At 41.5% G+C, this 12,872-nt stretch overlaps 1 gene segment (V, D, J or C); it reads left to right on the top strand.

The window, feature by feature from the left end:
• The window catches only part of LOC129076592 (Ig heavy chain V region PJ14-like), a 111,559-nt gene extending 99,025 nt beyond the window's left edge, over positions 1-12,534 (top strand). Inside the window, 2 exon segments of the V gene segment in view lie at positions 8,471-8,612; positions 12,472-12,534. Coding sequence covers positions 8,471-8,612; positions 12,472-12,534 — 205 coding nt within the window.
• The last annotated feature ends 338 nt before the right edge of the window (positions 12,535-12,872 follow it).

Raw genomic sequence — 12,872 nt, 5'->3', positions numbered from 1 at the left:
TGTAAAATTGTTAATTGTTGTAGAAAATACAAAAGGTATCATCATAACTATCTGAAGTACACTTCAGTAATATTAACTATATTCACAATAACATGTAACAAGTTGTACAACTCTTTTATCTTCCAAAATCTGACACTTTATACACATGAATCACCTTCCCCACCTCACAGCTCTGGCATTCCCCTCTCCACTTTCCTTTTGTATACACTTGCCTACTCCAGACACCTTGCTTAAGTGGAATCATACAGGGTGGTCTTTTTGTGACCATCTTATTTCTCTCAACATACATGTCTCAAGGTCCATTCACACTGAAACATCTAACAGGAGTTCCCTTTTTAACATTGTGTAATATTCCAGTGCATGTATATACCATCTTTTGTTTATCCTTTCATCTCTTAAGAAATATTTAGGTTGTTTCCATCTATTGTCTGTTCTGAATTTGCTGCTATAATCTTCGGTGTCTAACCATCATTTTGAGATTAGTTTGCATATGCACCTAGGAGTCAATGTGCTCTACCATATAATTCTTTTATTTTCAAAGTCTGTTTTTCCTAGTAGGTGCACAAGGATTTATATTATCCATTTGCTACAAACACTTGTTATTTTCTTCAGTTTTGCCTTAATAAAGGCTTCTTAATGGATATGAAGTGATATCTCATTTTGGTTTTGACTTACATATCTCTAATTATAAATAATGTTGACCATCTCTCAGATATATGTATGGACAGTTTGTATGTCAGCTTTGGGAGAGGCCTATTTTATTTTGTGTCCCGCTCATATTTCAGCTGTATAGAAATAAGATCATTCAGAACTGTATAAGTGTAAGGTATACAACATATTGGCTGGAATTATATATCTTGTGAAAGGAATACCATAGAAGTATTGTTAAAATCCATCATTTCATATAGACACAGGAAAATAAAAGGAAGAGAAGAGGAGAACATAGAAGAAAAGAAGGGAAGTAGAGGTTTTTTTGTGCTAAGAACTTTGAAACTCTACGCTCTTTAGCGACACTCATACATACATTAGAGCAGTGTTAAATCTAGTCATCGTGTTGTCCATTAGATCTTCAGGACTAACTTATCCTGACACTGGAAGTCTGCACTTTTAAATCATCAGCATCCAGTTCTGCCACAGCCCAACCCTACCTCTTATAACCACAACTATCACCTTATTAAATATTATTTTAAGAATTCACATACTATATCATACAGTATTTGTCTTTCTACATCTCCCTTACTTCGTCCACCTTATGTACTTAAAGTCCATTTACATTGTCATTAATGGCAAGATTTTATTTTCTTTAAAGCCAATAATACTGGATTACATATACTTTCTTTATTGATGTGTTGCTGTTGTATATAATGGTTAAATAAAAACAGAACCATAGGAAACTCTTTGATATAGGGATTTTGTTTCCTGTGGGGGGGGGGAAAACAGCTAGAGGCGAAATATCTGGGTCATAAGGTAGTTTTCTTTTTAATGTTTTTGAGAAACACCCATATCACTTGCCTTAGAAGCTCCACCGATTCACATTTTCACTAATTGTGCACAGGATGCCATTGACTGAGTGTCCTCTTGCTCAGGCTCACACTTCTGCTTCTCTCTAGTGATCTGTGCCCAACCCTATAAGGTAGGAGTCACAGGGCAAGAGGCCATGGGTGGGAACCTAGGAGAGGGTGCTATCTTCTAGATGGGGCCTCACTGCCTTGTGTTTTTCACAGCACAGGAGCCTTCTGAGGGCTTTGTTCCAAGAGTTCTGATCCTGAATTGGGCTGTGCCCAGGAAAAGCAGATGGGGAACCAAAAGGTCATCTTACATCTCCCCAAGCACACACTGGCTCCCCTACTGCACAGTCCTGAGTCCTTATAGGGACCAAAATCATGGGAGTGGTGGCAAATATAACCATTGTATCATACTCACTGGATTGAAAAGCTGGACCCTGGGTCAGCAGCTGCTCCTGTGCCCCTCAATGGACAAGCTGTGGTCCACTTTCTTCTGCTGACCATCCCATCTGTGAGTGCTCCTATCAGGGACACTCTCAGAGATGAAAAAACTCCCTCTGTAATCTTCATGTGGTTTCAACTTTTCTTCTCCTTATTCCACAGGGTTTCTGTCTCAGGTCATCTTTCAAACATCTATCACTCAGCTGATGTGACAATCCCAGACCCTAACACTGGCCTGTGACTTCTCTGGGTTCTCACTGAACACTACTGACATTCCATTTCAGCTGAATCCATCATCCACCTGGGAAGGCACATAAGTATCTCTCTGATGTTTGGTGGGACAATGACATATATTATACCTCATCTCCGAAGTGCATGCTCACGATCTTGAAGGACACCACCAAAAACCATATGGTTCTCCCAATGACCTGCATGGGCCTTTCGTAAACATCCATGCATATTACTGTGTATGAATGACACAGAACATCAGACCAGGCACCCCCTGTACAAGAACCTAGATGCATGTCAGATGAGCCCAAGTCTGCAGAACAGGAAAGCATGCGGAGATGTCATTTTGTGCCAGGCTCTGGGGATTCCTCTCTACTACTTTCTCTATTTAGAAGAACAACAGCCCTGTTACTGGCACAGACATATGAGATGCCGAATTCTGTGTCATAAATGTTCTACATGACAAGGTCAGTTACATGGGAGAGAAGTGTTATCCACATGTTTTATAGACCCTGGTCACTCCAAGTGGCAGAGTACAAATAAATACAAAGCTCATATTTGTTAAAAAAACTGGATTTCATGTTAGAGAAGTATTAGCAGTTTAGGAAGCTTGAAGATCCATCCAGATGCTCCAACCACAGCAATGAACTTTAAACCAGTTGAACTATAGCTGGCCTGAAATTTTGTAAACAGGAACAGAAAAGAAGATGGGAAGACCTACTGTCTACTGTAGGAGAACGTGAGCCCTATCACACAGGCACAATGACTGGGAAGTTCATGGGATAGTATAGCATGGAGTTTTCTCCCCCTGGGAGTGTGAGGTCTTAGCCCATGCAATGATTCCCAATCCACACCAATAGACATAGGAATGGTAACATTGTAGCACATGGTAGTGGGAATTTGTGGAGACTCTGTCAACCTGGGAGACTCTGAGTGCAGCAACCCAGGGATGGAGTGGCCCCATTGTTACAAGACCAGGACATGTAATTGCTTGAAGGGCTACATGGCAATTCTAAGATTGAGAATGTGTCCGTTTGGTACACCTAGTAGTGACTTTGAGAAGTATTCTATTCTCTGGAAGGTTGTGGGAAGAGAAGCACTAGGAGTCTGGACTCTGTGGCTAAAGAAAGTGGACCATTATTGCCCAACTCATGTGCATGGGCAGCGCCCCTTCACCACCTGCTGTAGTGCTAGGCCCAACACATCCTTGTCTTGCGATCTTCCACAACAAGGTGATACTGCCTGCACTGAATAGTTGGCCCTGCTGTCTTGGTTAGATCTCACATGAGTGAGGGAATCATTTGGCTGTTTAGAGTATAGGAGGGGCTGATGAGACTGGAGTGGCAAGTGGGCCTCGTTTTTTTGTGATCCCCTTGAGCTTGTTAGGGGATGTGAAGGTGTCAGCAATATACACAGAGCTGGGATTTTGCTCTGTGTTTCCCAGATGGGCTTCTGTTGTACAGTCAGAAGGGCACATTCTGGTCTCTATGGAAGCATTGTAGGGAAGGAGATTTGATGCTTTCTCCATGAGTCTAAGCCCTGCAGCCAGGGGAAAGAGAGGAAGTGTTCCAGAAACAGAGGGGGCAGGACAAGGACTGTAAGTATCCACAAGAGTGGTTCTGGGGCCAACAAACTCTAGCAGCAGTTTCCTGTGATATTTCAAGTTAAACCTGACTCTCCTCAGGTGATCTAGGACTATGTACCAGATGAGACAAAATTGTCCATGTAGTACTGAGGTCTCTGAGTCTTCAGGTGTATAAAGTACTGGAATGTGGGTAACACTATATAGAGACGCTCATTCATGCTCTTATTACAGAAACAGGGTACAACGACATGATTAAACATGTATCATTTAACCTTGGATTAAGGTCAGGGGAGCAGTAGGTGCCAGTGGAGAGGGAAGAGACCCAGATGTTCACTGTTACTGGGTGTGGTCTCTTGGACATGACCTAGGCTGTGACCACTGTGTGACACTCATGGTCCCTGAATAAAGGACCATCAAAAGAGCAGGTGCAATTGGAGGTTTCAACTGGTTTCCTGTCTCATTTCCTCTTCCTGTAACTGTTATTTCAAGGAACTGCTCCCGATTCCTGATTCTTTGCTCACCTCGGAAGTGTCTGAGTTGGAAATATTTGTTGCAAATAAAGAACATATTCTGACATGTACAAAAGGCAGAACTTCTTTGAGACACTCTTGTGCCCAATTCCAAGGAATCATCATACCTGTGACCTACATTGACAATCTAATCAGATGCTCTTCTGGATTCAATGGCCAGCCTAACCTCTCACATCTCAGTGTCCAAGCTGGCCAGCAGTGGGACATCTACATGCTGGCCAGCAGGCACCAGAGATGTATGAACCTAATTTCTGAGAACAAATAACCTCAGTTGTGATGGCCATTGACTTGGTATCATGGTCACAACACCAAGCCAAGGTGAAACCACGCATAGGCATAGAAACACACAGATCTTTTTGTTGATTTTCTGCCTGAATGCAAACACATGCAACAAGGGGACATGCAACATTTCTCATGCATATACCTACAACCACTGGGAGATATAAGAATTGTCCTTCAGCAATGCATTTTTATAGTGAATCCTGGTTAACAGCTACCAGTTTCCTTGCTGAGACTTGAACCACTAGCAAATAATACTAGGATAAGATTCTCAAGGGAGTCTCTCATAAAAATCTAGGATGTTCTGAGTTTTCCCAAAAAAGACAAAACATATGAGCACAGTTCTAAATTTAGCCATGTCTCCTAAATGTCGCCCTCTGTCCCACAATCTTGCCTTTTACTCCATGTAATTTGGGACGACTCTCTTCTTCTTCTCCTTCTTCTTCTTCTCCTTCTTCTTCTTCTCCTTCTTCTTCTTCTCCTTCTCCTTCTCCTTCTTCTCCTTCTCCTTCTTCTCCTTCTCCTTCTTCTTGTCCTCCTTCTCCTTCTCTTCTCCTTCTTCTCCTTCTTCTCCTTCTTCTTCTTCTTCTTCTTCTTCTTCTTCTTCTTCTTCTTCTTCTTCTTCTTCTTCTTCTTCTTCTTCTTCTTTCCTTTTCAATTCCATTCGACATTTTACTGGATTGGCCAAAAAAACTGCATTTTTTATGTAAAATAAAAGATACATTACAAAAATTCACCAATAACATTATTGGCTCAGATATTTTGTATATGGTGGCTTTCTAACACATGGTATAACATTGATTGTTCTCTATTTATGTTTCCCTTTGACCGATATTGACTTCAACTGTCTATCCAACTTGGAGCATTGTCCTGTAATAAATCTCCAGCTTGAAAATTTGAAAACCCTTTTTGATGCATTCAAAACCCTTTTTGATGTTGTGAAATAAGCCACAGCATCTTCTCCGTACATGATGCAAATATTATTTGCATTTCAGTTGCAATTTTCACTGTCTTGAAATAATACAGCCTAATATAATGAAAATGTAGCATATTCTCTCACTTTCAGTACTACAATGACTACATAGAAATCACCAATTTTGATAAATTTTTAAAATGCATTCTGATGTGACAGCTGTTACAATGCAACCTAACAAATTTGTTTCACATGAAGTTAAAAACAACTAAATGCTACTGGAGCCATCTTACAGAAAAACAATGCAAAACAAACTTTTTGGACAATTTAATATATTAAGGACTACATTAGTATAGGAGAGCATTTCTGAGAAAAGTCATATAAGACAACTTGAACTTGCTACAGAAAAAGAAAAATCACAATGTAAAGAACAAGAACTCCAGAAATGGTAGCTTCAGGCCTTGCTTAATCTCACCATCCATGTACCATGGAGGACCTCTTTCCAATTCTGCACACTGCTCCACACAGTATGCACACTTTATGCCCAGGTGACACCCATCACATCTGGATGACGTGACAGCATACCAGACTGTTAAGTGCAGACATGAAAATGTATGAAAGAAGATGGGGGTGAAGCCTCTGAAATTTAATTTAAATGAATCAGAGGTGAATATGTTTTTTTGCATTTCTGATTAGAAGTATGTCTCATGTCCACAGGGCCACAGACACTGGTGGTGAAAGTAAGACTGAACTTCCATGGTTGACTATTTTACATAAAGTTAGACCCACCAGCCCCAGGAAGGGGAGGCTGTTTACAGTATTTATATTCTGTAACTAATGAAAAAGAAAAATGATGCTTTTCATATCAATTATCACTTCATTTATTTTCTGTTATATTGTATTGGAGATTGGATCAAGATTTTCCATAATTAATTTTCCATAATTTATGCACATTACCTTCATCTTCACCTAAGCAGATACATTCCCGAGTGAGTTTCTTCTGTGTCCCCAATGTTTGAAGTACAGTCTAGATACAAAAACAAATTGAGGCAGTGAGACTCCTCCATATTAAGCATGAAACTTCATTAAAAGAACATGACTCAGGAGTAATGTCTGCTTCTCTGTAGAGTTCATATTTCTGTCTGCCAATGATACATACAGATGCTGTACATCCTCCAACTCTGGGTTTATAATCTTCAGGGTCAGGTTCTGTTCTTAGTTCATACTCTGATCACTTTTCATGGGGAATGATATCAGATAGTATTTTGTGTCTCCTGACAATGAATGCCATGAACTTTTACTTCTCCCTGTGATTGTGAGGGTTGACTTCTTTTGGTGTGCTCATTACCGGTGAATTTCCAAAGCATCTTTAATTTTAAAAAGCTCTCTTTTTATGACAGTTTACTCTATTTTACTCTCCTAGGTCAGGTACCTATCTTCAGAAGCATTTTGGTCACTGGGTAATGTACAGGATCAAATGAAGGGAGTAATTCTTTTATTTTTCATAGTATTATTTTATTATCTTCACATCAGAACATCCTTTTTATTCCTTTGAGACATACACACACACAGACACACACACAGACACACACACACACACACACAGACACACACACACACACACACACACATTGATGACTTTATTCCTGTACAAATCCAGACCTGGGATTGAACCTGTATCCTTTTGGTTATCAGACAATGTTCCAACCAACTGAGCCAAACTGGACAGGGCTAGAGAAGTAGTACTTTGCAGACATACTTCCTTGGACAAGTCACACTCTGGGACCATGCCCTTAATGTTACTATCCAACCACATAACTCCCTATATAGTAGGATAACATGCAATAGGTCTGCTCTGCTCATGAAAAACAGCCAACCATGACCCTGCAGCTCTGGGACAGGAGCTCAACCCATAATTCCCAGGTGTTCCCAATCCCTGTTCAGGACAGAAGAGAGAACACTCACTATGAGGTTCAGGCTCAGCTGGATTTTCTTTGTTGCTATTTTAAGAAGTAATGAATGAAGAATGAGAGACACTGAGTATGTGAGTGGATTTTGGAGAAACAGTGGACATGTGATAATTTCCTGAATCGATGTCTTTGTGTTTGCAGATGTCCAGTGTGAGGTGCAAACTGGTGGAGTCTGGGAGAGGTTTGATGTAGCCTGGAGGGTCTCTGAGACTCTCCTGTATAGCATCTAGATTCCACATCAGTAGCTATAAAATGGACTGGGTCCATCAGGCTCCTGGGAAAGGGCTGGAGTGGGTGGTAAGTACATGGGATGATGGAAGTCAGAACTCCTATGCAGATTCTGTGAAACAGATTTTGGGCTCTTTATGGAGGGGGGACAAGCAGATAATTGGCCTCCAAGGCCTCTGTCATGCAGCATAGGGGCCACAGAGAAACTTTTAAAAGTAGTGCTGAGGTGAGACTCAAAATGAAGAAAATACACAGTGCTCACACGTGCATGGACATATGTGCACCGGCTTAGCCAATAAATTACCTAAAGGGATAGACTCACAGTGAAGAAACTGTGGGACCCATTCCAACATGGCAGCAAGCAGAGTAATGTCCAGAATGGAGAGTTTGAAACTGAGTCCCTGAAAGAGAGTAGCAGTCTGGGGACTCGATGAATAGTTGTCGATCCCCTGTGATTTGCTGCAGTCAGGCAGGTCCTTTCACAGACACAGAGGCTTAATTCCCACCTGCAGCTACACACTGTAAAGATCACCAAGGCCTGGCGCAAATCTCCCTTCTGAATGAATTTCCACAGCTGAAAAAAAAAAAAAAAAAGAAAGAAAAGCTCTTAAACTTTTCTTTTTTTTACCAAACATTATGAGTTAAACTCTTCCTTGGGCCCTGATCCACTGAAACCAACAGAGAGATTAGAGACAGGCACATCAAGGGGTGTTGACATCCCCAGCCAGCCTTGGCATCCAGACAGAGCTTCTGTCTCTGTGACGCAGGAACGTACTGCCCTTTTTACACAGATTGGCCCTTCACATGAAATGGGCCATGGAGGCTATGGAAGTGGTAGCAGTGGTGGTGGTGGCCAGGGAGGATTCCCCAGTGGAGGTGGTGGTGGTGGCAGACAGCAGCGAGCTGGGGACTGGAAGGGCCATAATCCTACATGTGAGAACATGACCTTCTCTTTGAGGAATGAATGCAATTAGTGTAAGGACCTTAAACCAAATGGCCCAGGAGGGGAAACAGGAGGCCCTCATATTGGGGGGTAGCTATGGAGATGATCTTCAAGGTGGCAAAGGAGGTTATGATCAGAGTGGCTGCCGAGGCAGAGGTGGGGACCCTGAGGGCTTCTGAAGGAGCCATGGTAGTAGGGACAGTGGTGGCTTTGACCCTGAGGAAATGGACTCCAGGGGTGACCACAGACAGGATTGCAGGAAGAGATAATGTTAGCCTGTCTGCTGAAATTCTGGAACAGCTTTTCTTCTATACCCAGTGTTACCCTCATTATTTTGTAACCTTTCAACTCCTGATCACCCATGGTATTTTTTTCTGTCGGACTATGTAAGTGTAACCATATCTCTGGTTCCCATTAAAAACTATCATTTTAAAAAATAAGAAGAAAATAGCTGAGTTGCACAGAACCCCTACCACAGAAGATCATATCATGAAGACAGGAAGTCAAAGCAGATCAATCTAATACTCAAGAAATGTCACCTAATGGAAAGATTAAAAAAAAAATGAAAGGAAAGGAGGAATCCCCATAAAGAGTACTAAATGCAATTGAGAAACAGCATACTATCAGATATTGAGTTAAATATAATGTTATTTAAGATGTTTACAGAGCTCAGTGATTGCTACAAGAAATTCTATACAAACTACAAGGAACATACTGGGAACAACATCAGAATGAAAAAGGACATGGGAACTGTCAGTAAGTCCCAGGAAGAAATTAAGACTATAATATCTGAAATGAAGAATGCATTAGAAGGAATAAAAATCAGGCAGGTGAATCAGAAGGTTGAATCAGCAAGCAAAAGGGTGATGTAGGAGAAAAAATGACTCAGAGCAATGAAATGGAAAAAAAAAATGACTAAAGAAGAACAAAGAAGGTTTAAGGGAGCTTAAGCACAACATAGAACATAATAATATTTGTAATATAGGGATATCAGAAGAGAAACAAGAAATAAAAATAGCAGTATGAAAAGTAATTACTAGAATCTTCCCTAGAATGATGAGGAAAAAGATCACACAAGTCCAGCAAGTACAGAAGGAAACAAACAAGATGAACACAGAGGCCCACTCTAAAATACATCATAACTGAAGTGACAAAATTTAAAGAAAAAGAAAAAGAGAGAAATTTAAGGCAGCAAGGGAAAAACAGCTAGTAACATGAAAAGATCTCTGATAAGACTATTAAGTGGTTTCTCAACAGGAACGCTACAAGCCAGAGGGGGATGGCAAGAAATAATCCAAGTAATTAACAGCAAATGCCTGCAACCAAGATTATACTATCAGCAATGCTCTCGTTTAAAACAGAAGGTGAAATAAGGAGCCTCCCAGACAAAAGAAGTTAAGAGAAAACACCTTCACCAAACCAGCATTGCAAGACACGCTAGAAGGTCTGCTTTAAGAAGATGGAGGTAGGGGGAGAGAGAGAGAGACAGAGAGAGAGAGAGAGAGAGAGAGAGAGAGAGAGAGAGAGAGAGAGAGAGAGAGAGATCACTGGTACAAAGGTAAAAAATGGCAGTGAATAAGTACCTATCAAAAATGATCTTAAGGGAGATCCAAGATGTTAGAAGAGTGAACGGAAGTTACATTAACCTCCACTCAGAATTGATCTGGAATTACAACTAAATTGTGGAGAAACCATCTGGAACAAACACTTGAGCAATAGCAAGAGAGAAACCTTATAACCATGGACAAACAGAAGAAACAGCCTCAACACAACGTGACTAGTAGGGAGTTTGGTGGAGATGTGAGAGGGCTGGCTGGATGCCCACAGGTGACCACTTAAGTGTGAGGGAGGCATTTAAGTGATCACTGAGACTTCCTGAGAAGTGTGGGGTCTAAACCCTAAGTTGGAATCCCCAGCCTTGAGTATCAGAGCCTAAAAAGGAGACAGAAAGCATCCAGCTACAAAAGCAGCAGGGGCCCCAACTGGTGTGACTTAGTGGATTAAATGATGGCTTGCAAAGTAAGTGATGTCTGGTTCAACTCCAAGTCAGGGCATATGCCTGGGTTGCAGGCTGGGTCTCTGGTTGGAGACCTGTCAGAAGCAACTACACATTGATGCTTCTCATTCTCTAGTTTTCCCTCCCTTCCCAATTATCTACAAATAAAAATTAATAAATAAATGTGTCAAGGTTTCCCTCTGCCAGAGATGGACATCTGGAAATGCAAAGAGCCATTTTAAACGTCAATGCATACATTTTAATTTGCAGAACTTGGTCTGGGCTCTAGCAAAAGAGAGGGGTGCAGAGTGAATGAAAAATGTCTGAGGAGAGACTAGAGGTTGAGGCTTTGGAGAGAGAACTGAGAGAGTAGTTGCCTGAATCCCAATGCTGAGTCATCCCCCATACAGTGGAAGCTATCTTACTCAGGCAGACCACTATCCTCCAAGTAGCAGCACCCTGAGGAGAAGCAATACTCCTGTCCCCAAGATGGAATCTGCCCCACCAGTAGTGCTTAAGCCTGTCTGGTCATTGCATATTGACTAGATTAATATTTAAATTGTCAACCACAGATAGTAGTTCCCTGGAAGTCTCGAGCAGTCTGCCTAAAATCAGACAGGCTCAACATCTAACATGACCAGATGTGGATCCAGAAAGAATAAAGAGTGCATCTGCACAACAACGTGCAAGATGTGGTGGGCAGAGTGGCCTTCAGTCAACCAGCTGGAAGGAAGTACCTACCAAATAATGACCCAACAATGGTCAAAACCCAATTACATCCAGAGAGCCAAAATAAAAGGCATAAAGGACATTCCAACAGCATCAAGTTGAGAAAATCAAGAAGACTCCACAACTGAATCACACAGGTCTCCTGCCATAAATATTCACACCACAAAGACAGGGACTCAAAGCAGATTAATTTAAGAAGCAGGAGTAAAAAAATAAGAGCCTTCCCTAAAATGGGGATAAAAAGAAACAACCCCAAATGGAAAGTAAAAGAGGAATCCCCAGAAAGATTTCTAACTGAAATAGAATTAAGTGAAATATTGGCCATTGAGTTCAAATCAATGGTTATAAGAAAGCTTAATGAGCTTAGTCAGCATTACAGAAAACTACAGGGAAGCTACAAGGAATTTACTGTGAATTACATCAGCATTAAAATGACATAGAAACTATTAATACAAGTCAATAAGAAATGAAGACTATAATTTCTGAATTGAAGAACACAGTAGAAGAAATAAAAAGCAGGTTAGATGTAGCAGAGGTTCCAATCTGCGAGCTGGAAGACAAGGTGAGAAAACATCCCAGAAAGAGGAAGAAAAGGAAAGAAAATCTCAAAAAGAATGAAGGGGTATTAAGGGAAAACATGAAAAGGAAACACAGTGAGTGATAGGTCCCTGGATGAGCACAGAGGACAGGATGCTGTCTGCCGCATGGTGTCTCACTGCCTTGCCTCCTCTTCAGCACAGGGCTGTTCTGAAGGCTTTTTGCCATGAAACTCCTGGTCCTGATTGTAAGCATTCCTTGGAAGAGCATAGATGTAGCCATAAGCTGAGTTCTTCTCACTGCTCCTCCAGCACAGACTTGCTCCTCTCCTGCAGAGCCCTGAGTGTCCATAGGGGTCAAGACCATGGGAGTAAATTAAATCTCACCCAGTCCTACACTCACTGGGCTGAAAATCTGGACACTGGGCCTGAGGCAGTGACTCCTGTGCCCACCATGGACACTCTGCGGCCCTCTCTCCACTGCTGTCCATCCCTGCCTGTGTGTGTTCCAGGCATGGATGTCCTCAGGAATGAAAAAGCTCATTTTCCTCTATAAGTGGCTTGACTTCTTTTTCTCTTTTGGTCCAGGATTATTTGGATACTTTACCAAACACTGACTTTAGCAGCAGACGTCTTGACACTTCAAGTTGAACCTAACTCAACCCAGGTGATGTAGGCTTATGTCACATGTGATGCATAAGCTTCTCCATTGGTCTGTGGACACTGAGTTTACAGATATATACAGCACTGGATTGTGGGTAACTCTAGATAAAGAAATCTGTTCATGACCTCATTACAAAAATATATCTTACAACTTCACTAGCAATGTCCCACTCTGCCCTGGATTTGGGTCAAGGGAGGAGTTGGGACCAGTTGAGAGGGAACAGGTCCAGAGGCTCACTGTTACCAAATGTGACCATTGAGCATGACAAAAGTTGTGCCCATTGGGGGAGGGGTGCACACTGTCTCTGAACACAAGGGCCATCAAA

Source organism: Pteronotus mesoamericanus, unplaced genomic scaffold (genome assembly GCF_021234165.1).
Source record: "Pteronotus mesoamericanus isolate MK-2021 breed Mesoamerican mustached bat unplaced genomic scaffold, CSHL_Meso_final contig_61, whole genome shotgun sequence".
NCBI classification, from domain to species: domain Eukaryota; kingdom Metazoa; phylum Chordata; class Mammalia; order Chiroptera; family Mormoopidae; genus Pteronotus; species Pteronotus mesoamericanus.
Note: the sequence above shows the minus strand (reverse complement) of the source record. Positions and strands in the feature narration are given on the sequence as shown.